At 47.0% G+C, this 23,597-nt stretch overlaps 1 protein-coding gene across 4 annotated transcripts in view; it reads right to left on the bottom strand.

The window, feature by feature from the left end:
• Positions 1-4,257: 4,257 nt before the first annotated feature.
• tns1b (tensin 1b) overlaps positions 4,258-23,597 on the bottom strand; it is a 115,697-nt gene continuing 96,357 nt past the window's right edge. For 2 of the 4 annotated variants that reach the window (XM_080019246.1, XM_080019244.1), the window contains 15 exons: positions 19,976-20,169; positions 19,572-19,710; positions 16,065-16,160; positions 13,389-13,572; positions 12,228-13,225; positions 11,485-11,571; positions 10,067-10,195; positions 8,975-9,070; positions 8,480-8,557; positions 8,096-8,167; positions 7,438-7,464; positions 6,806-6,974; positions 6,301-6,369; positions 6,107-6,136; positions 4,258-4,797 (listed from right to left, as the gene is read on the bottom strand). In XM_080019246.1, the coding sequence (XP_079875372.1) occupies positions 4,659-4,797; positions 6,107-6,136; positions 6,301-6,369; positions 6,806-6,974; positions 7,438-7,464; positions 8,096-8,167; positions 8,480-8,557; positions 8,975-9,070; positions 10,067-10,195; positions 11,485-11,571; positions 12,228-13,225; positions 13,389-13,572; positions 16,065-16,160; positions 19,572-19,710; positions 19,976-20,169 (2,507 nt within the window). In that variant the 3' untranslated portion in view covers positions 4,258-4,658. The remainder of the gene's footprint in view (positions 4,798-6,106; positions 6,137-6,300; positions 6,370-6,805; positions 6,975-7,437; positions 7,465-8,095; positions 8,168-8,479; positions 8,558-8,974; positions 9,071-10,066; positions 10,196-11,484; positions 11,572-12,227; positions 13,226-13,388; positions 13,573-16,064; positions 16,161-19,571; positions 19,711-19,975; positions 20,170-23,597) is intronic. The other 2 variants (XM_080019247.1, XM_080019245.1) reach the window with 1 other exon arrangement.

Below are 23,597 nucleotides of genomic sequence, written 5' to 3'. Positions count from 1 at the left end.
GGTAACACAGAGCTGTTTGTGGCTTTATGCTTTACCACGTCAAGAATAATATTTGGTGGTTTTATTCTAAGGACTCACTGAAGGAATTTCCATTTCATCATCTGTGCCCAACATTTCTAACCGGAAGCTGAAGATGTGTTCGACGACCGGGATGAAGTGATAGAGGACAAAAAAAAATAATAATAAATAAAAATAATAGATGTGTGTAAATGTCACCGATTAACAGGGATAAACTGTAAACACAAACTATTCCACATACCTGTGCAACTCGAATGAAAATGAGAATTCTGCAGCCACAATTGCATCTCTGGCTCCTGCCCTGGCAGCGCGTCCTTTTGGAAGGAAAACACTGACCCCAAGTGTCCAAAGGTGTTATTACACATTAGACACGTTGATCAAGAGGCGCGTATCAGCGCTAATGCAGGATTTACCACATTTTGTCAAATTGGTTCCAGTTCCGAATAATAATGAGGAATTTCCAGGTAATTATCAAATTATGGCGTGATAAAAACAATCTAAATGAATTCGGGTGGGTTTTTCCATTAACCAAACTACACCTGGTTTCATGATGAAGCTGCTTCCCTTCACGTCTAACTTGTGCATTCTCATATTAATGGTGCAATAAGGTTTTCAATTAATCTGTCAGTTTAAAGACTTTGTGGGGCCTGTTTTGGAAATGTGTCTCCGTGCTGAGGGCTTTGGAACAGAACTCAAGCTTTTTTTTTTGGGGGGGGGGGGGGGGGTGTAAGATAAAACACATTTTAATGACGTCATTGAAATTGCATGACACAGCACGTGTTTTTTTTTTTATGGCCACTCGTTGTCCTGTAACTTTTACACGTCTCTGCATTATTCATAATTCAATAAACCAATATAGGGTTAATAACGCGTCTATAAAGTTTTATTTGAACCATCCCATGAGGTCATAACGGTTTTAAGACTTGATCATTCGAGACCATAAATTGATTAAACAAAACAGAAAAAAAAAAAGGTTTTGAGGGTTGGGAAGGAAACATCCTTCTCGGATGAACAGTGTGGTCATCTGGGTGGAATTGCTCTGAAGTGAAGACATGGGGGCTTAATGTTACACTGTCGTACGCTTTGTATACCGATTAGTATTTGTTCCACATGGAAGGCCAATTTTTTTTATTTTCATTTTTATTTCATGTTATATTAGATTAGATGCCACAAAATGAGTCAAAACCAAGAATGTCAATTAAGCAAAGCTTTAGAGCAAAAAGGTTTTGCCATTTGCCAATAATATTTCTACGTCAAAATTTGTGTAAAGAAAAATTCAACAGGGTTTTCTGTGATATTGTTCACTTTAAAGTGGTAATCCGTAAAAGGATATTTAAAAAATATAATCCCCACCACATCAGGTGAGCAAGAAAAAAACAAGCTGATTGATCGATTGATCGGAAGAAGGCAAACCTCAGAGAAAAGAAGTGACCCCAACGACGAGGATAAACCCTGATGTTGGGCATTTTTCGTAATTAACTTTCAGTTATATTTATCTGTAAATAAATACCTCTTTTCCTTGAAGTGTCTCTCTGTGAAAAAGGTGGAATTAACCAGGAACTGAATTAATCCGAAAGGCAACAAAAGCAATTTAAATCAGAAAATGTCTAACTCTCGTGTAAACGGCGGTTAAAGGCAAGGGAAAAAAAAACAAACGTCAGTTGCATGTGTATTTTTTGTGATTTGTACTGCTTTTTAATGTGTTTTTTTTTTCCCCTCAGAAATAGTAAAAGCCATACAATTATAGCAAACCAAAAAATAAAACACAAGGCTCTGTACAGGCATCGCAGCTCAATCACACACATTCTTTGTCTAGACTGGTTCAGTCAGCGTGGGCACATGCCACCGGGCTTTCCTTCTCAGCCAAACAAACAAAACATTCAATGGTGGCAGAGAGTCTTTTTTTGTCTTTTCTCACAAGGCGTTTTTCATCACGTAAAGTTGTCGACATAAGGTCTGTATCCAGATAGAGGGAAAAAAAAAAAAAAAAAAGGTACATTTTAAAACCAGGACCTTTCTAGGAGGGACGGTAACGACGGGGCATGCGGGGCCCTAACAAGTGAGTTAAGTGCTATTCTCTTTTTTTTTTTGCCTTGATTGATTTTTATTTTATTAAATTTCTTTGTTCAGAACGGTTCATCTTTGAGTTAAGACTGTCTTTCCGTTTTAGGCTGCATCCGGATAGCTAACTGTACTATCATGCTGTCAGGCAGGAAAAGAGGCATTCGGTCATTTCAACACCGTCAGACCCTGACCGGGACCGACACAAACTGACGAAAAAAAAAGAGTAACACGCAAGCAAAAACATTTAAAAAAAAAACAACATAAAAAAAAATCAGTCGCTAGATAGAAAGAAAACAGTCTTAACCACAGTTAAAACACTGTATTCGAATAGAGCGGATTCCTTAGTAATACTTTTTTTGGCCACTGGATGGCAGCACTGACTATATTCAGAGGCACTTTCCACCCCACGTGATGATGCTGTGACTGGTGCTGATAAGGAAATTGGACATTTTCTCTTCCACACAAGCAGTGAACAGGGAGTACATCCGCAGAAAGTCAGCTGTTTTTAACTACGTCCTCTTACAGGATGACGGTTAGAAATGTTATCATATAAGTGCTTATCTCACGGACGATGCATCCTTTGCGTTAACTCTGCGTCATTTGTCCAAAAAAAAAAAACTTTCATACTAATTTTCTGACCTACCAAAGAGAGCCCCCCCCCCCCTTGCCCACCAACACCCCCACCCCACCCACCCACCCACCCTCCCCAAGAGGCCTCCGTTTGACGGTGAAGAAGACAAACAAAAACACAGATGTTAACATAACCGAGCAAATGCTGTGAAAAACATATTCAAAACCAACAGTGATACGCTTCAAAACACACACGCTTTACACCATATATTTCAACGCAGTTCAAAGTCTTGTGATTTCAAAGTTTAGCCAAAATAAAGAGATTTCAGTAATTTGCTTTCAGTAATCTTGATGCATAATATATAATACATGTATACAGGTTAACATACAGCAACAGAGCAAAAAAAATAAATATTTTTTTTAGTCACCATTTCAAAGTTTTATATATCTTTAATAAGTATATTTATACGTATAGCTTACTTCCGGGTAGGATGTTAGAGTTTAACTGTTTAAAAATAACTGACGCACAGTGATAGTAGCTTCCTTTATCTGCATTTTCTTTATGTTTTGTTTTTTTTCTTTCAGTAATTCTCAGCATGTAGCGATGAGGAGCGCGGTACTAGTGCAAGCGTTGGATGTGGAGATTCTTTTAGCCCTTCAGTGGGTGCATAGTGAGGCTATGCAGAGCCGTGCACACTGGGGGAGCAACGTGTCTCACCAGTACACTCTGCTGACAAAAAAAAACAAAAAAAAACAATCAAGGGGGTTTTCGGGACACAATGATTGCATGGCATCTTGACGACTGCATTTTATCAAATTATTATTATTTTTTTCAAAAACGTTCACGTGCATATAGCACTTACAATGAAATAAAGAATAAAAATGCTTTAGCTGATTATTTCGCCTTGACTCACATTATTTGAATATATTCGGCAGAGGGGAAAATTCGGGAAAAATCTTCATTCCAGATTAGGATAGTGTGGTTAGTTTCTTTAGAAAGCTCTTCATCCAAAAAAAAAAAAAAAAAAAAAAAAAAAAAAAGGCACCGTAAGTCGTCTTGTACAGAATATTTACACAGACCAAGTGTCCTCCAACGTGGTTTGCAGGGCGAAGGTGCACTTGGAAAAAAATAAAAGACAAAAAAAACAAAACAAAGAAAGAACAACTGACCTACGGTATCAGTACATAGACAGAGAACAGTTCAGTAAATATGATTAAGCAGCCATATTGTCTTTTTCTTTTCTTTCTTTTTTTTTTTTTTTTTTTTACAAAATCATGTATCCGCCCTTTTACCAGTGGAACACTTTACAGCTCCTGTATGACCACTTTTTATTTTTTATTTTTTTAATTATCTTTGGTTGACCGGTCGAAAAGCCTGATAAAATCCACAATCCACCCTCACATCACAACACATCACGCAACTTGACTTAATTCTTAAAAAAAAACAAAAAAAAAACAAAACTAAATAAGATACAACAGTCGCCACAAAACATTTTGGGAGAACAGAATGCTCCCCCCCCCCCCCCAACACACACACCCACACACATACACACACCCTGTCCCCTCCCCCTCGCCCTCCCCCTCCATCCCTTTGTCTCACTCAGCCACGCCCCACTCTGCACTTCCTCTTGTCCATTCTGGAATCCGTTCAAGAAGAAAAGCATGTGCATGCGCGTCGCACACACAGGAAATCAGAAAAACACATACCACACACACACACACACACACACACACACACACACACACACACACACACACACACACACACACACACACACAAACTCGCTTTAAAGTACATATACATATATGTATGTAAAAGAAAAAATAGCAGGAGAAAAATAAGGTGACGCATTAAAAATCAACACTGATCGTCCGAAATAAAAAGTGTCCGTGTTTTAAAAAGAAAGAAAAAACAACCAAAAGGGAGAGAAAAGAAAATTAAATAAAATTTTTATTTTTATCTTTTTTAAATCGCCTCGCTGTTTCGGGACAATCCGCCCTCCTCCTCATCGCTTCTGTGACGCGATCATCCTGGAGACGAAGTTGACGATGGCGCTGGCCGGCTGCTCGGGGTCCATCTCGGCGAAGAGGTGGCTCACGTTGTCCGTGGTGCTCCCCTGCTTCCGAGCCACGAAGCCGAAGAACCTGCGAGGACGGAGACGGAGGTTCGGGTTTTTTTTGTTTGTTTGTTTTTTTTTTCGTATCATTGTTATCTGCAAGGGCGTCAGGACCGGGACGGATGCGCGCTCTGGCCCGGGGCCCGCTTCACACCGTGTACGTCAACGGAACCAACAGGAAGTCCGTTCATTCCTATGGAGGGCTGAGCGAAGTACTCGCTGTCGTTCCGGGAAAAAACAAAACAATCCCTCCCGTTTCCCCTGATGTATTTTCGTGACGCGAAACCCAGACGCAGGTCCTCCGACGACCACCAGAGGGGGGTGACCTCACCCTCGGAGGCGACTGCGCGTTGGGTGTGAAGCGTGTTTGAGTCAGTAGGTCCATAAAAACTAATCCTGTTGAATAACCTCAAACTGGCATTTTGCGAATTCATATTTTGACGTCCCTTTCACAACAACAGTCGAGACGTTTCTGACGGAGAGGCATCAGAGAGATTTATTTCTACAAATGAATTTTTCAGTTTCATAACGTGCGGCGTCGTGAACGCGTGCATGCTCATCACAAAAGTACAAAAAAATCCAACGTATGCAAACGGGCGCAGCGCAGGCGTTAGTAACAACCTCCTTCCTGGATGTATGACTCCACTGGGAATAATTTTGGAAATAATCGTATTAAAAACCCAGATCTGCAAACCGCTTCATTCGAGTCGACTTTATCGACTTTCCTCGCAGTCGCGGCGCAGTTGGAAACATACGACAGCTGTGGATTTATGATCCCAGCTCGCCAAGAAGTAAATCCACATCTTTATTATTATTTTTTATTTTTTTGGTAGCTACGAAAACGCAGAAGCCAGATTACCGGGAATCGTAACGCGATCCTGCCAGTAACGCAGCGTGTTGCCAGGCTTTCATCCTGTGCCCGGTCATCCATCCGTCCATTCTTTTACTACAACCAGCCCCTTATTAAACATCACACAGCAGCGTGGAAACCGCCGTCTTATATACTGTATACACAGTATAGACGAGAGAACGGGGCTGGAGAGCAGGAGGTTGCTGGTTGAAATCCCAAGGCAGGTTCTCTCGAACATGTGGCATAAATAACTGGACGGGTCCAATTAAAGCCAACGTGCTGTGGCGGAGGTGCTCAGAGGGGAGAAAAACACCGCCTCTCGGTCTCCTACAGGAGGGAGTGTGCATTCCATGCAAAACAGGAGTGAAAAAGGAAAAGACAAAGGAGCTGTGGTGCCCCCCTGCTCCATCCCATCAACTCCAAACTTCAATACTGAATTGAGTGACTTCATATATAATTATGTACTGCACACCACACATATACTTACTTGGCTGTGCCACCTTCGGGTTTGTTCCACCTGCAAAGACACGGTGAATAGTGAAAGTTACATCAGGCATTTAAAATGAAACTGAGTGGTGCTTAAAACTGGTGATTTTCGGAGATTTCAAACAGATATGGAGAACGAAACTTGCAGCCGTTTTGCGAGGCTGAAGCGGAAAGCGCGGACGCCGCTCAACTCACTTCCTGTCCTGGGGGTCAATGTCACAGAATGTGACGGTGTTGTTCGGGTAGTGGCGCCTGAAGAAAACCCTGCGGGGGGGCGGGAAACAAAGGGCGACGCCTATCAGTACCTTGCGGCTTCATGAGACACCGAACGACAAAACATTCATAAAATAATCAGATGAGAAATACATGAATTAAAAAGATGATCGATGGTGCTGTAGCAGCCGAAACGGATCATATGATTTTTTTCCACTTTAGAAACCTGGCAAACCAAAGTAACCCAACTCTGAAATCAAACCATGGGGACAGCACCATCTGCAGGCCGACCCCAGCTACTACAACTGTTCTATCTATTTGGCTCCAATCGTCACCAAGTACCAGGTCGGTATGCGGAGTCACATGGTACTAATTCAATATTTATTTTCATTCAGATACTGCATTTCTGGTTGAACCTATAGGCGGCGCCATCCCCCCGGGTTTGATTTCAGGGTGTGGTTTCTCGGCGCGCCGCGTTCGGACGTACTTTCTCTGGTTGTCGGTCAGCGTGATGCCCTGCGCCGACACCTTGAAGTGCACGACGGTGGCGGTGGGCGCGGCGGCGGCGGCCAGTGTCTCGGAGATCGCCTTGGCGACGGCTTGAGGGCCCGTGAGGGACTCCATCTCCACCGAGTTGATGTAGAGCACGTTGCATGCTGGGAAAAAAAAAAAAAAAGAATAATAATTGTTGTTCGCTCTTCGCTGCGAGGAGGGCGTTTCAGACATTCTAACGGGAAACGGCACATTCTCAGGCGCTCAAACTGTTAATGTTATTAAGAACGTAGTCGTACGCGGGTCGCAGGTTGCGAGTTGGCAGACAGCCAATTCATGCAGGGGGGGGGGGAAAGAAAAAGCATCCTCATGCTTTGTAGAATAACGAGGCTCAAACAGGACAATTCATTAAATGCCAACAACGTTCTCCCATTTATTAGACAAAAATTCTGTAAGTAATGTTAAGAGAATAACAAAAAGGAAATTGCTCCGACGTAGACACGCCGACGCACACGCACACACACACACACACACACACACACATACACGCACATACACACAGCGAGCCTGGGGTCGAGGGATGCAAACATTCCAGGAGGATTCCAGATTAAAGTGCGCAGGGTTTACCATGGGAATCGTCAGGGGCCCTCTGCACTGGAGTGACAATAGAGGGATAATATGGAGATGAATGAAACGGAACGGTCTTATTTATCACGGTGTTTACAATGTACATCGAGGTCGTCTTGCTGCAAGGAAACCGCGACTCTGGTCGCCGCGGTCACAACGATCGCGCCAAAGCTTTAAGCGTGGATTTTTTTTTTATTCGGCGACCCGTACGTCGGCTTGAGGCTTGAGGATTGTTTTTCAAGTTTTTTCCTCCTCTTGCGCCCCGCGGTCCTGACCGAGGAAAGCCGCCGCCGCCCCGACCAAGCAGCTGACGTTTCCCTCCCGAAACTTTGCCCGAAATCGCGGAGCCTAATTAAGACGGATCCTGCGCTTCCCGCTTTAATGAGGCGCTTCCCCCGAGTGGCCCGGTGTTCCGGAAAAGCTGCCTTCCGAGGAAGTGTCCTTGCAGATGAGACGGACCCGGTCATCCGCCCGACTGGGTTTCATTTCGCCCAGGTTCTCACAGGACCGAAGGTTTTTTCGGCCTTGTGTCGTTACGTTCCGCCGTCACCAAATACGATCCTAATCCGACATCCGGCATCGAGAAAAAAAACACGTGACGAGCGCTTTCCCTCCTTCAACGGAACAGAAATGAAGCCGTGCTGCTTTTTTCCTTTACCTGCTCCCTGCTTCAGGCGATCGGCCAGTGCGTTTGTTGCCGTGGCAACCTGCGGCGCCTCCTCATGGAGATCTGCATCAGCAGGAGAGAGGAGAGGGGGGGGGCGGTTCCTTTTTTATTTTACTGTGCTGCATTGACCAGACTCTGACGTCATATTTTATTGTACGTCAGTATAGCGACCACTTCTGCCCAAGCGTGCAATACCACAATATTTTCCTAGAAACGTAGTTGACCAAAAAAAAGTCAAAAAAGACATCGAGCTTTGCCTCCTAAAACAATTTCTGAAAAGTGAAAAAAAAAAAAATAACAATAGGAATTTTTTCGTCTATCTTCGTGCTCTACACTGTGATTGTTTCCTGTCGGTTCCATCAGAGCGCCACTGACCTGTGGTGGGGATCAGCAGCTTGCAGGGCAGCGCCAGCGGAGTGATGGCGTGCTGGTACACCAGGGCAGACAGGCAGCCTAACAGGCAGACAGGCAGACGGACGGAAAACAAGTCAGAAAACCGGCGCGCATGCGTCTCAGACGTTCCTCTTTACCTAAACTCCTCGCACCGGTCTCATAGATGTGCTATCGTCCCCCAGCTCTGTATCATGTGCGTGGGAACTAGGGGAAACCAGGGCTTTCATTTCAAAGTCTATGGCAAACGGACGCCTGCCGCCCCCTAGCGGTCATCACAGGACGGCAGGGGTTCAAAATAATAATATACTGTAAATACATAAATAATGATGGCAATGGAAATGACGGATTTGACAGAAAAATTAAGAACTGTATAAAATACTCTGAAATAATTAATTAAACATAATTTCTGTGTGTGTGTGTGTGTGTGTGTGTGTGTGTGTGTGTGTGTGTGTGCGTGCGTTGAAAGCCGAAACTAACCAAAGTAAGGCTCGTTGGGGCAGCCCTTCAGCTTCACTCCTTTGGGACTGCTCTCAATCAGGAAATGCCGCACCAGCTCGTTGGTGATGTCACCCGCTACCAGACAACACGCATCATAGCAGAGAGCGAGAGGGAGAGGGAGGGAGGGCGGAAACAATGGCCCAGGACAATGAGTCGAGGTGGAAGGGAAGCAGCCGCTGAGCACATGGACGCCTCATATGTTTGGTATTAAGACATGAAACACCCATGTTCCCCCCTCCCTGGATTTGCATAAAGCTTTGATATCCGGTTGAACAGAGAAAACGAGATGGAAAACCGTCCCAGATATCGCCGTGCATAATAGCCAACGTGTAAACATAACATTGGCTGTCAGGGTTCACTGCCAAGCGACCGCTTGTACGGACTTCAGGAACAGCACCCACGCGGCGAAATGAGAAGGCCCCGGATCCCTTTTTATATACAAAGGAAGCAACAAATAAATATGGAAACGCTTTCTTTGGAGAGTCCGATGGTAACAGTTGAGTCTTATCATTGATACTTCGTTCAAGGTTACTTCAGCCTCGACTTAATAATGAGCTTGTAAAAAAATTGTCTGCAGATTGGGGACTCGGCAGACTTGGCCTCTGGATGCAAATTCCTCTGCGCTAACCTAAAATTTTGATTTGAAGGACAAATTGAGAGTGTGTTTTCCATTATCCCATAATATTTTTCATTTCATTGTGCAAAAGTTACATTTTCAGGTTTATATTACCTACATTTTCCATTATGCATTGGATAATGGAAACATCCATTCATCCATGATCCTGCTATTTAAATTGTGCACAGTTAACTGTGAGGTTCACTGTATATTTCACTTTGTTTCCCCAGATATTTTATATCATTATTATATTTTTTTCATCTTTATATTTCTATATCTTGTTATATTGTTTATTCTTATTACTGTCTATTGTATTTTGATGTGAGCTGTTGGGACATTTCTTGTCCATTTTTATCCATTTATCCATCCATCCATCCATCTTTCTCCCTACCCTTCCTGCTTCCTACTACTACTCTACTACTCGTAACTATTACTACTCCACGACCTCCTCTTACCTTTCTTGGTCTGCTGCACCGAGGGCGGTGGGGACGCCACCTTCATGGCCAGGCCGTACGCCCCTCTGAACGAGTGGCTGTCCCGAATCACAAAAGCGCCGGGCTCCCGCTCTTTCAGCAGGCCGATGGCTGCAAAAGCGAGACCAGACCAGACGAGATAGAACTTTGTCAATGAGGTGAGATTAAATAAAATGTTTGGGGATGAGGTTTTTCTTGCTGTCAAAGCTGGATGACACACATTTCCTTGATTGGGTTTATTCCCAGAAAAACAAAGAGGAAATACCGTTTTGGCTTTTCAATCTTCTCCTTGGTGGAACCAAAGTTAAATAGATCATATTATACAGCAGTTGGGGTCAAACTAATACATAACACTAAAGTCACAATAACATCTTATCTAGAGTAGAAACGGGGTCAAATAATGTTTTTTATTCCACTCATTAGGGAAAACTGCAGCAAAGGGACGTCTGACTCGTTTTGGGGGTGCAACCCCCCGCTCTGTCGTTTTAAACTAACCCGCTCCCGTGATATATCTCTATAGCACAAGTAACAAATGTCAACATGACAGCCGTCCAGACGCTCGTTGTTGCAGCTGAGAGCTTGGGATTCATGACTCTGATCCAGTTTAATGTCTGAGCCGGTCCACATGTGACACTAAGGACGGAAGATGGATGAGATGAGCATCACATGCAGATGTTCCCTGACTCTACATCTGGTGTGGGTTTCCCTCTGGGTGTGCACGGGGCTATGTACATCATGTGCACCGTATGCGCGCGCGCGTGTGTGTGTGTGTGGCTGTTTGTGTGACTGTGTATGTGTGTGTGTGATGACATTACAATTTAGCATGTGCTTATGTTTAAGATGAGCTAATCCAATACGGGTCATGAAATTAACAAAAGCAGATGTTAAGAGCTTACAGCCACAGCCCTGACGACCAGATAGATAAGTAGAGCATAGGATGTGTGTGTGTGTGTGTGTGTGTGTGTGTGTGTGTGTGTGTGTGTGTGTGTGTGTGTGTGTGTGTGTGTGTGTGTGTGTGTGTGTGTGTGTGTGTGTGTGTGTGTTGGTATCTATACATATTTATTGAGAAGCCATTGCATTGTGGATAATTTTACTATGTGCATGCATCAATATATCAAGGAGCCCTAACATGAGGGAGTCCGCACACAATGATATTATCCACAAGTACAAAGTCGCTCCAAAACAGGGCGGATTCTAACATTCAGGAACTATGTGTCCAGAATACGTAATGTCATGCAGTCCGGTTCCAAGCAGGATGACCACATTCTCAAGTTAACAGGTCATAATGAAGACAAAACAACTTGTTTCAATGACTTTACATAAGCTCTGCTTATTGCCAACATTATGTTGATGATAAAGCGCTCTTACACTCAGCCACGCTCTAGTGCATTTCTCCTTACCTTGCTCCCGGGAGATGTCCGGCTTGTACCAGAACTTAGACGTGTCTTGCACAAACTTGGCGTTGAGCCTGGTCTCAGGACTCCCATCTATAATGCACGAGAAATTCATTTTAGCCTCACAGAAAATCTTTGTTTTGGAAATATTCTTGAGCCAGCATCCACAGACAACCCACCGCCACTGCCCATGTCAGCTTCGAAAGAAAGCGACTCGATTTGAACAGCCAATAACCAGGAGTACGTTACTAAATGATTAATGAGTTTCATTTTTCTGGTGACTAGAAAATGGGCACGTAGGACTGGCACTTGGGAAAATGTACAAAACACCAGACACAGGGTACAGGCGTCCCAGAACAACAGCAAAACGGTGATTGAGTTGAAGCTGCTGTCTGTGTCTGCCTGCTACCACATAATCCACTGTGCTTTGCTCAGAGGGGGAGCTGAAAGCACATAAAAGACTGAGGTGGCTGCCAATATATTAGGCTTATAGCCACACCACCGCCATCATACAGAGAGCATCTGCAGCCGGCTGATCAAAGGAGAGTGACTGACCGAATACCATTCCATAACAGGCTCTAAACGGCTCAAAGTGACGCCAGGCCTTTTTTCAGAACAGACTAAGAAAATATATAGAAGTGCTGACTTTGACTGAATTCACTTTGGTTTGTTTTGGTCATTATATTCAGACAAACAACGTCTTAATTATTATGATTATTATGTATGTTTAAGTGCGCATAAGTTCCTACCAGGCATGTTGAACTTGGAGAAGTCGGGCAGGGTGTGGAAGTAGTTCTGGTTGCCTCCGGCACTCGTCTGGGGAGACGACATCTTGCCATTCAGCGTCCCGTAGGACGGAGCTCCGTTCGGCCTCTCGCCGCTCGACATGCGTCTCTTTTCAGGAAGCTGCGGCTGAACGCCAGGGGCAGGGCTGCCCTGCCGAAACCCGAGACCCATCGCCGTGCCCCCGTCCAGGTACCCCGCTGGGGACACGGGGAAGGACGGCGTGGGGGGTCCCTGGTAGCCTGATGAGCTGCTCTGCCGCGACAGGTTGCCGTGCCTCTCGTCCGGGGTGGTGTAGCCGCTGTGCATGGGGTGCCGGTCCAGGCTCGGGCTCCTCTGGGAGACCTGCAATACGGACGGGTGATGAGGCAGAACCGGACTGCCCTGGTTGGTGACAGACGGATGCCGGCTGAGGACCGGGCTGCCCTGTAAGGTCTGGCCCAGCGAAGGCTGCCTGCTGAGGACCGGGCTCCTCTGAGACCCTTGACTCAGCGACGTCTGCCTGCTCAGCACGGGGCTGCTCTGCACCCCCTGGGAGAGACGCCGGCCCAGGACGGGACTGCTGCTGTGACCCTGGATTCCCACCTCAAAGCCGTTAGCCGGCAGCGCTGTGCGCTGCTGGAGGACGGGGCTGTGGGCGGAGCCTGGAAGAGCAGTGCGGTACAGTGCGTGGGGGCCTGCGTGCCCCAGCATGGTCTGTGGAAGTTCTGGGGTGGGCGGGCTGGCATCCGACGACATGTAGCTCCCGTGGATGTTGCTAGGTCCAAGGTAGGAGAGAGTCGGCGTGGTGGTGCCAAGGTAGGAGGTCGGGGAGCTGGAGTCCAGGTAGGAAGACGCAGGGGTAGCTGTGGCTTGGTACGAGGGCGTAGGGGTGGGATAGACACCCTCCATGGGCTGGGAGTGGAAGCCAGAATCAGTAGTGGGTTGGGACAGAGTGCTGCTGCTTTCTATCAAGGGGTGGTCACTGAGGGAATAATTGTGGGGGAAAAAGAAGAAACAAATATTGAAAATTTAAGTGTTTACATATCAGAAGTTAGTAAAACATCGGCCAAGCGACACATTCTGACTCCTAACATTTGGGCTTGCGTGATGAGGACACAGAAACAGGCTTTGTGCACTTGACTGACCCCTGTGAGCTCTGAATGGGGCTGCTGCTGGACAGTGGAGCGTTCAGAGCGTGGGAGGACAACGGGCTGGGGCTCCTCTGCCCGCCCAGAGTGTTTCCTGGTGGGCCGAGACCCTGAGGCTGCGTGGCAGGCTCTCCACCTGCCGCCGCCGACCTGGCCACGGACTCCACGTAACTTCTGGGGGCTGCGCGGGGATAGAGAAGAGAACGGACACTGGGGTTACTGAGGCGGCGTCCATGCGGCACAGATCAGCTTCTTTTGTGGGCGTGGGTCACACATAATAGGTTTTTGATGTTAAAATGATCTCAGTGGATGAATCATCATACAAAGTGACACATCAATTAAGAAGGTGATGTATTGCATTCCAAAAACAAATTCATTAGCAATGATGACGGAGAACTCAGAATCGTGGAAAATGTAAAAAGTGGATGGCAAAGTGATCAAATCCCGGTGGCCATTAGAAAAGCCACCGGGGTCTTAAGAGGACATTTTAAACAGCTGACTCTATGGTCCAATGTACGAGCAGCACCCTACACACCTAACTGAGTCCAGTTGCTTTGCCGGCATCACCTCTAATGCTTCCTTCTAAGACAGCTTTTTCAGCTTAGTGATCTCCTCAAGGGCTCCTCCTAACAGAATCCATCTGTTTTCTGGCACCTGCTCTGAGCCCTCCGTGGTGTTTACACAACCGCCGAACGAGAGCGTAGCTTCAAAAAACTAGGGAAACTCGATTCAAACTGAGGTACTGAATCAAGAGAGGGTATTTATTTTTACAGAGGAGACAGAGCGCTCCTTCAGCTTAAGTGGAAAAAGCCGAATGGCTAAAGATGGCGGCACGTGGCGTCAGCAAAGCCGTCCGATCGCCAGACCTTCTTGGCTCCTATCATGACATCCGAAAACCCCACCGGTCGCGTTATCGTGTTCGCGCTCGTCTTCAGCGGCGTAGGGGCATTATTTGGCGGCGCGCTGGACGGCGCGGGGCGGAGACATGGAGCAAACATGGAGACATGGAGCAATGGTGGAGATGGTATGAACCGCTTGGCTTGAATTTGGGTTTGATGATCTGTGGCACTCTAGCAGCGCCCTTACCTTCCTCCCCCTCACTTCCCTCATCATCTGAGGAGCCTCATTGGACGAAATTCAGGAAAAAAAATAAAAAATAAAAATAATAACATTAGGAAAAAAGTTTGAAAAGCAGATTGTTTACATGGGGGGGAGTTGGATAGACTACCCAGAGAAGGGAGGACGTGCGTTCCTCCAGGTGTTTATATGATGCAGGTCGGTCAGCGAGGTTTGTTTGTTCTCTCATTTTGAACCCTGATTCCTGAGAGCCCATTCCTTTTTTTTTTTTAACCATTTCATTCCGATGCCTTTGCAGAGAAACAAGCTCCGAGACGTGTCGTTCCGAGTCGCCGCAGCCTCCTCCACACGTACGGACAACACAGGGACACAAAAAGGATTTGAAAGGCTCACATAAGCGAGCCCGGCCAGGAGGGGGCGATAGTAAGTAACGATGGCACACACCATAGAGGAGCATGCGGCGTACTGAGCTTCTTCTGGATACTCATACACAACACTGTATGGGCCCCATTCATAAAGTTGGAGAGACTTTTCAACTTTTAATGGGGACACGGAGACCAACGCAACGCGCGTCGGCCGGCGCTCGTAGGTTCCCGACGCACGTCGAGGTCCAAACGCCTTGAAAGACCTCCACCCTGGAAGGCCTTTTTCCAAAAGCTTTGTTTCCAGTTCCAGTGCCGACGGAAGGCCAGAAAGGCAGAGAAAATACAACGTTTTCAAAAAAGTCTATAAACCCGTGGACAGGACCTCAGTCACACAACGTCCGGTCTCCAGATGATAGAGTTCGGCGTACGTATATCATGTATGCTGTATCAGCAGCCCCCAACTAGGCCACTGGGTAAAATAAGAGCCTAATCAAAATAGTTTCTCCTCACGTCAGTATTAGCTGAACAAAAACCGAGAGTAAGGCGATACCCAGCCACGGAGCTGGGTCATATATTAAACCTGCATGGAACCCTCTCCGTCCAGCGAAACCACACATGATGACATTTTTTTCTCCATTTACATGAGCTCAGTGTATAATAAACAAGGGTGTGTGTGTGTGTGTGTGTGTGTGTGTGTGTGTGTGTGTGTGTGTGTGTGTGTGTGTGTGTGTGCGTGTGTGTGTGTGTGTGATGACAGTGTGTGGGGGGTCAAAGCACGCACGGTGATATATTAAGAGGGGATTTAAATTTCTAACTGAAGGTCTGCTTGAAGCACCCTCAAGGCGTGTGTCGTAATGGTGAAAGACTCTAGGATGGAGGAGGGAACTCAAACGATGAGCACACCTCCATAGACGACCTCAAGTAACGTCGAGATTTTCCGGCTGCACCTCAAAACACACTTGAACTGCCCAATCTATTTCTACCAACCGCGCAGGAACGATGTAGAGCGAGGTTGTTGAGACCCCCCCCCCGCTGCAGGCACAACAATGTTAAATGAATTCAGCCGGATTCCTCCAGATTGACCGAAAAGAGAGATACGACACCACCGGGTAAACCGCACGCGGGGCAAAGCCGGCTGTGGCATTAACCGCCTCCTACTGTACCCGCGGTCAGTGATTGAAATAAAGCCTTTGAAAAAAAAAAAGAAAAGGAGAGAATGATTGGTACCAACCTGAGCCGGTCTGATGGAGCAGGATCTCCGCCGGGTTGTGCGGCTTCAGACCCAGCGCCGACAGCGGCGTCTTGGCCAAACCAGGAGGGGAGCGACCTAGAGAGAGAGAAAAAAAGCACCACCCTGTTAGCACCAGAACGCCTCGTCCGTCTCAGCATTCCTGACAGCTGCCGCCTGCTCTAGACAGAGGATTTATTTATTTACTTATTTTTAGTTTGTTTGTTTGTTTTTTGGGGGAGGAAAGTTAAAGAGACAAGCAGTCGTGGGGACACGCCTGCACACTCGGAATTTAAAAATGGAATTCAAAATCGCATTTCGTTTTTTCCGGTGGACGGCGGCGTTTCTACGTCTAGGTTTTGATGTGCCGAGCTCGGCTAGAAACAGGCGTCGAGCTGTCAGGGCCACATGAAATAGGGAGTGACCGCTGGACAACAGGTGACAAAACAGGGATGGGTGAGTGTGTGTGGGCGGGGGGGAGGGGGGCACGCCCATGCCTCATGCTCTGATGGAGGGGGGCACAGCATGCACACAACCTGGAACACCCCCCTCCCCCCGCGACATTTTCCTTCCTGTGGAACGGGACACATGTCAAGCACAAGTCACACCAGAGCGAAGCTGGGTCAAGCCCACTCAGAAATCCCGAGGGGGGAACTTTTACATTTTAAAGGTAAATGTCAAGGTCGAGTCATAACCTTCCTCTTATTGGGTCCGTACAGAGTAGTAGTCCCCGCTGGCCGAAGAGCCAAAAGTGACAACTTTATTGATATTCAATTCCATAAAAAAGACAATGACAGACTTTAAATGAGGAAATGGCCGAAATGTAGTCTTTGACCCAGACTCTGCAACGCAAGCACAAAATAAAAGCAAAAACACGACGAGTGGATGTTTTTAACACTGAGACCTTAGTTTGGGGGTAAAATCCATTCACGCATGAAGGTCAGACAACCGCCTCAATCCCGGATGTGCATGTACGTCCTTCCATTTCCAGCCAGTTTGGTCCGTTCGACGGGCGAGCAAGCTGCGCTTACCATCGTACCGTCGATGGTGCATTTACAACGTAAAAAAAAACAAAACAAAAAAAAACACCCCCGTCTTCTCAGGGCACAACAACAACACCGCCGCGATTATTAAGGCCCCGGACGTAAATGGCTGAAAATTAAAACCGCCGGTGGGCCCGGCAGGAAGGATGTAGCGCGCAGTGAAAAACAGCAGCGGAGGGGAAACCAAAAACAGATGACGAGCAGCCACACAGAGAGCAGCCGCCGGCAGCACACGCCAGCCAACGGCCGCATGCTCCTGCACCGCGCCCGCGTCTCCGCGTCGCGTTCACGTCAGTCAGTTCAGGAAGGCGACGCCGGACCCCCCCCCAAAAAAAAAAAAAAAACCCTTTGGAGAAAGAGCGGAAGGGGTCTCTGGCTTCCATGTCGCCGGTGCTGCTCTCGTGCGGCCGCCACGGTCCAAAGCGCTTTGCGGGGGGGGGGGGGGGGGTGACACGTAATGGCAAAGGGTCACTCAACAGTCGCTAGGCAACAAGGCAGGATGACAAGGGAGGCAGGGTGAACACGGCTGACACTGCGGGACGGTGGAACTCTGGGTAAAGATATAGTGACGTGCATCCTCCACTTACCAAAGAATCCAAATCAATTCTTTGTGTGTGCAGCGTGAATCTGCTACATTTAAGAGACGCCTTGCATTGTGTGTGTGTGTGTGTGTGTGTGTGCGTGCGTGTGTGTGTGTGGGTGCTGTGAGGTGAACAGACTAATCCCACATCGTCTCCTCGTTCACACAAGAACCCCAGCAGCGCCGGCCTCCACGCTGCGCTGGGCACGCCCTCCGCTCAAACCCCTGGAGAGACGTCGCGCTGCGCTTTATTGCCGTTTAAATTTGGTGGAGTCAAGTAGCAGCGGCAGAGACTCAGATGCATCATTTGTGACCTTAGTTATAATGGCGAGTCGGCTTTTTATTGTATAATATATTCTAGGTAAGGATGAAAATATGAATCCTCCTTTGCTACGCAATGGAAATAACAATGCGTTTAACAACGGATGGACAACGGATCCATATCCCGGCCATGCCAGCACACCAGCGCCGTGCACGCAGGGCTTGCAGCTGTGCACATATTAACTGAATAATTTCGGGGACGGGAAGGACCGCTCCGCGCGCTCGTAGGTGTGGGATTAGAGGCGATCGGGGCGAAGTGAAGATCCCTCAGGCCCACGTGATCGTTTTATCAGGGTCCAGGGCGCAGCCCTCGGTGTCACGTGTACGCAAGTGTTCCCACTTTTAGGCAAAGGGGGACTGTAACACGGCTGGGCGGGTGTTAAAAATACGGTTGCCATTTTTATGAGCAACTTTTATGGGTGTGCCCGGGGGGGAGATAGGCAAGGGGGATGGATGAGGTCATCGGACTTGGCCATTGCTGTGTTACGTAACACACGACTCTGGTTGAGGCGTATAGGGGGAAAATGTGTGTGTGTGTGTGTGTGCGTAGAGGAGAATGGCCTAATTTAGCGCGGATACCGTGCTCTGAGCGGCGGCAGGAAGATAAAGGAAGAGCACTCTGAAAAAAAATAAAATAAACTACTGATAACGTGTTCAATCTCTCGCCACGCCTTTGATCGTGACTTCTCACTCACTATCTGCTCGGAGAGTCGTCTCCCGGTCTGCGTCTTTTTTTATTTTATTTTTTTTAAAGCTTGTTATCTTTTAACTTCCTCTCCATTTTGTCCACACCGTTCTCTATGCAAATTGGGCGACCGCCTGTGTCTGTATTTTCAAACCCAACCCAACTCCGTTATTGGGTTGTTGTTTTGTTTTTTTTTGGGGGGGGGGGGGGGGGGGGGGGGGGGGTTCGCTTCAGGGATCACAGATGTGGGGGATGTGGGGACGTGACCGGTCGGGTGTTTTGAAGGGCAAACTCCGGTTCAGAACTCGCACTTGTGCGAATCTCAACTAAATGTGCACAAAGAGCAGCACGTCTACGACCTCAGTGAAGGTAGAATCAGTCGCTGCTCAGTACGTGTGTTTTTTAGGCGGGAGACATCAAGTTTATGGAAAGTAATGTGCGGTTGCTGCATATGTCTTGTTTATGCGGTGATCTGAGTCGGTAAATCTATATTGAATTGGGTTGCTCACGAAGGAAAAAAAAAAATTGTTATTTCAGCATCACGAACTGTAATCATTAGTTCTTCTAATGCAATGATACAGAATGTCTGAATGTAAAATTTACCTGTCGCCAGAAACCCATAACTAATCATCATAAGTCGAAGCACAAGTATCAAGAAATTTCACAAGAACAGAATTTCTTACTTTATATTTACTGGATTAAAAAACCAAAGTTCCTCTTTTAATCTAAAGAGTTATTCCACTAGGTGCATTCGGAACACCGTGTCCTGAGAAATGCAAGTCAGAGCTGGCAGCGTCTGCAAAATTAAATACATTTCATATTCTGTCATAGAGTGTGCCTGAGCTCCACGGCGCCCTCTGTCAGCCGGCGTGGGAACTTACACAGGTTGAAGTAAGGGGTTTGCGGCGAGACTGGGAAGGCAGGGGTTTGGGGGAACACCTCACCACCAGCGATGGGCGTGGGGCTGATGGGGCCGCCCTCCATCTCTTCGAAAGCCTCCCGGTAGCTGTGCATGTGTCTCTGGGGAAGGTGGTGGGATATGGATAGGGTTGCACACACAAGCGCATTCATACACATTTCATAAATACCTATACTACAAATAAAACCCGAGTTTGCAGAAATACATGAATCAATGCATCCAATGGCAATAGGTATGGAGTGTGAAAGAATCCATAAATCGGGTAAAATATTGTCTGGAGACTTTTTTTTTTCCACAGTTTGTGATTATATTAAATGTATTTCCACTTCAGTAAAAAATAAAATTAAAAATTTAAATCTGTTTTACCTCCTTGGGCCGTCCCCCGGGGTTCATCGCTATGGCATTGACGAACTCCGGCGAGACGCAGCGAACGGGGGAGCGGAGCGGGCCCTCGGGCAAGGAGCCTCCGTCCGGAACGATGTGGAACTGCCCGTCGCTGGTGGTGCGGTGCCGGGGCGGGGCCGAGGGCTCATCCAGTGACGTTCCTCGGGACTGGACGCCTGCTCGACGCGTACAGACACGTATGCTAAGTTAGATTCCATCCCCCTTCACCATCCAACCACCCTCTTGCTCCTCCACCTCCCGAGCAGGAGCCTCCACGCGTTGACGTTTTTTCCCAGCTCACCTTGCCGGCCGGGCCCACGCTGCTCATGTGCACATTCTCTCAAAGTGGCAGGGTTTGTATTCGGGTGCTCACGGGCAATTAAAAGCAAAAGCGCCGACAATGCGGTGTTGACGTGCGAAAAAGCATTTCCCCAAAGCTGTGGCCCTCGCGTCTTTTGTCGACGTCAGTTTGCTGATGATAAAAATGGGGGCATTTTATGCAAAACCAGGTCAAGAAAAGCAGGCGTGTTTAAGTTGGATCAAACAATCAATGAGACCTCAAATGCTTCATAAGGGACACGGTATGTTTGGTTTTTATGCGGTGCCGTGAAGATGAAAGCCTTTGTCACGAGGGCAATGTGTTTAAGTTCTCTGCTACGTCAGCGAGACGGCAATAAACTATGAGGACGCTTTGAATTGTGTGGAGAGAAAGGGGCAGACAGAGAAAGTCTGATACATACAACTGGACAAAACGCTCTCAGGCTGAGAAAATGGTCTCTTGAGCTCAAAAAAATAAAATAAATACGGAAGGGATCGGCCAAAGGTGTTTCTTAAATACCACCCAAAGCCGCTTTTAGTTTTTGAATCTAGCTGATGGGTGATGACGGGAAGAGAAGGAAAAAGAAATTGCGCCGTGTGCTTTGGGGCAAATGATGCGTATCCAAAATGTTATGTCCGCAATGCTCGCACATACTTGCGTCTGCAGAATAGCAGTTCTCGGGGAGAAGCTGGATTTATTACTTAGAGTCGGACAAATTTGGGAAGAAGTGGAAGAAAATCATCTAGCGGGGCTTGATCCAAGGCCATTAGGCGTATTAGGGACTTGAGAGTCACAATATATCTCCCTCAATGTGCTATATCTGGGCACATTATGCTCTCTTTACGTAACCACTGACGGAAAATCCTTTAAAAGAGGAAAGTGTATTGTCCTCATAGCGATTAATGTAAACAACGCAGGCCAACACTGCGTGTAGAGAACTTGTGATTGATGGCCTGTGTCAGTCGGTCCGGGCAGACACGCCCCGGTGGGAGAGCCCCACTGTTATGGAAACCATGAAAAATATTTACAGCCTTTTTCACTCCACTTATTTTTTTGGACCAAGGGAGCCAAATCCAGGCCATGTGGTAGAGGTAGCAATAGCGCTAGCCTGCAGCTGTGAAAATGCGAAGATGCTTAATAGTTTGGATTCGGGATTACTGCCAGAGTCGCATAGTTTAAGAGGCGCGGGTGGTTAAGCAAACAACGTCCAGTGCAGGCTCCCATTCACGGCAGTGTGGAGGTTTGTCTTTTCACTTGGATTCATTTTTATTGGTTTATTCATGGTGGATGAACGCATTCCACGTAAACTTTCAATTAAATTTAACATTGTGACTGCATAATAGGCAAAACAAATAATCAAAGATGGGTGCCAATCACATGCCATCCATTAACTTCTTTTTTTGACAGTTCTCCAGGGAGGAAGAATCAATCCGATCACATGTTCAGGGGCCTTGAACGTGAGTGATGTTAGTGGGGCGTTGTTGGAGGAAGTCTTGGAACTGGTGGGCTAGAAGAAATGAAAAAATGTAAACCCTACCCCCTTTACCTCACCCGCCCACCCTCGCAACAGCGCTGGAAACACACAAACCAGATGTACCCAGGATGCACTGCTCTACAGCAGAGCACTGTCAAACATGGAGCTGTCGCCCTGGCAACGCCTAATGGCTCCCAGCTGGGATGGCGAGAGATTCCCAAGACTGACGTATTTTTGGATCCTTGTGTTTTTTTTTTTCCTGAACTCACTTTCATATCTTTTTAAAATCCTGATACTATGTGGGATAGCATGAAATAGCACAATGTTCATTCCAAAAACACAAAAGTGATGGCTGATAAAATTACTTTTACGAGTGAAAGGGAAAACAACGCCCTACTCTGTGTACACCTGCAAGTAATAGAGGTTATCTGAGGTTTAGGTCAGTTTGGGTCAACTGACAAACGTTTCTACTTTAATTCGAAATGGGCGGCATCGACGAACAAACAAGCAAAAAAGGATGGAGCTGTGAAAATCTTGTAATCTGCAGATATTATCCACTCGTCTACAGTCCAAGGCCTACACCTTAAAGCAGCACTATGTAACTTTCGGTATTTTACACCATTGTCGTAAAACTCGGTCTGGTGTCCGACAATGATTTATTTTACCGGACAAATTTGGCCCGTATCGGTCACGTTTCAATAACGGTCTATGTTATGAACGCAGATATAAGGTACATTTAGGTTGCAGCGCCCCTTGCACGGACCTCGCCGCTTCAGCGACCACTCGGTCCACAGCTCCCACGGAGGGTGCGGGGATCGGCCCCCTGCTCCAGGTGCAGGTACCAGATGTGCTCGGCCTGCCGGATCGGCTCGCACGCGCGAGTCAGAGGGTGAAACAAGCCCCCGTGACGCAATGGGATTGAGGGAAGCCGAGGTGCGGGTGCCCAGGGCGCACCACTGGGCCGTCTCATCCACGCCGTCGGGGAGGAGCGACTGCCTTTTGAATGAGCATTATTACCGGACATTTTAAATTTTACCAGGCAAAAAAAAACTGTAAATACCGGAGCCGACATCAAGCAAATGACCTAGTGCCCGAAAGCGTAACACACTCTTCCCGCAGTTTTGTACCCGAACACAGAAGTTACAAAATGCAAGAACAGGCATTCGGGAGGGCGGGTGGGAATGAAAGAGGCTCCATTCTCCATATAACAAGTCACTGTACCGTCACAATGATTCTGAAGCTGTAATTTTGAGGTAAAAAAATAGTCACAGTGTTGCTTTAACGGCTGAAGGCCATACTGCTGCTTCCCTACATGGAATTAAAGTCTGTGGTGTGGAGGTGGAACTCAACTACGCCGCAGCCCGAAAGAGAACAATGTTGTCTGCGTCCTGGTCGATATCTCCCTGCGGACAGCTCAGGCCTCAGTGATGTTTCCAACTAGGGCTGCACTCTGTCTCTCTCCTGGATTTAGTGTCCTTTGTCTGCCTTTTTTTTAGTTGTTCAAAACCAAGGGAGTAAAGAAAGTGCAGTCTTGAAAGGGTCCACTGTGTTCTGCCCTTGTTACTGCTGCCCAAGTTTGGCAAAACGGATCTTGTGACATGCACTCCCCCGGCGCGGGGACAGTGACGCCATTGTGCTTCACTCCTTTTCGTCCTTGTGAAACTTTAACATTATCCAACCTTTTTTTTTTTTTTTCCATGCTACGCTGTTGAGGTAATTCCCTAACCTTGAGAGATTAACAAAGAAAAATCGATATTTATATGCCGCCTAGCGCTGACACAGAGATGCCAAGAAGAGGTTGTCAGTTTGAA

This window comes from Zeus faber, assembly GCF_960531495.2.
Source record: "Zeus faber genome assembly, chromosome: 18".
Classification (NCBI taxonomy): Eukaryota; Metazoa; Chordata; class Actinopteri; order Zeiformes; family Zeidae; genus Zeus; species Zeus faber.
Note: the sequence above shows the minus strand (reverse complement) of the source record. Positions and strands in the feature narration are given on the sequence as shown.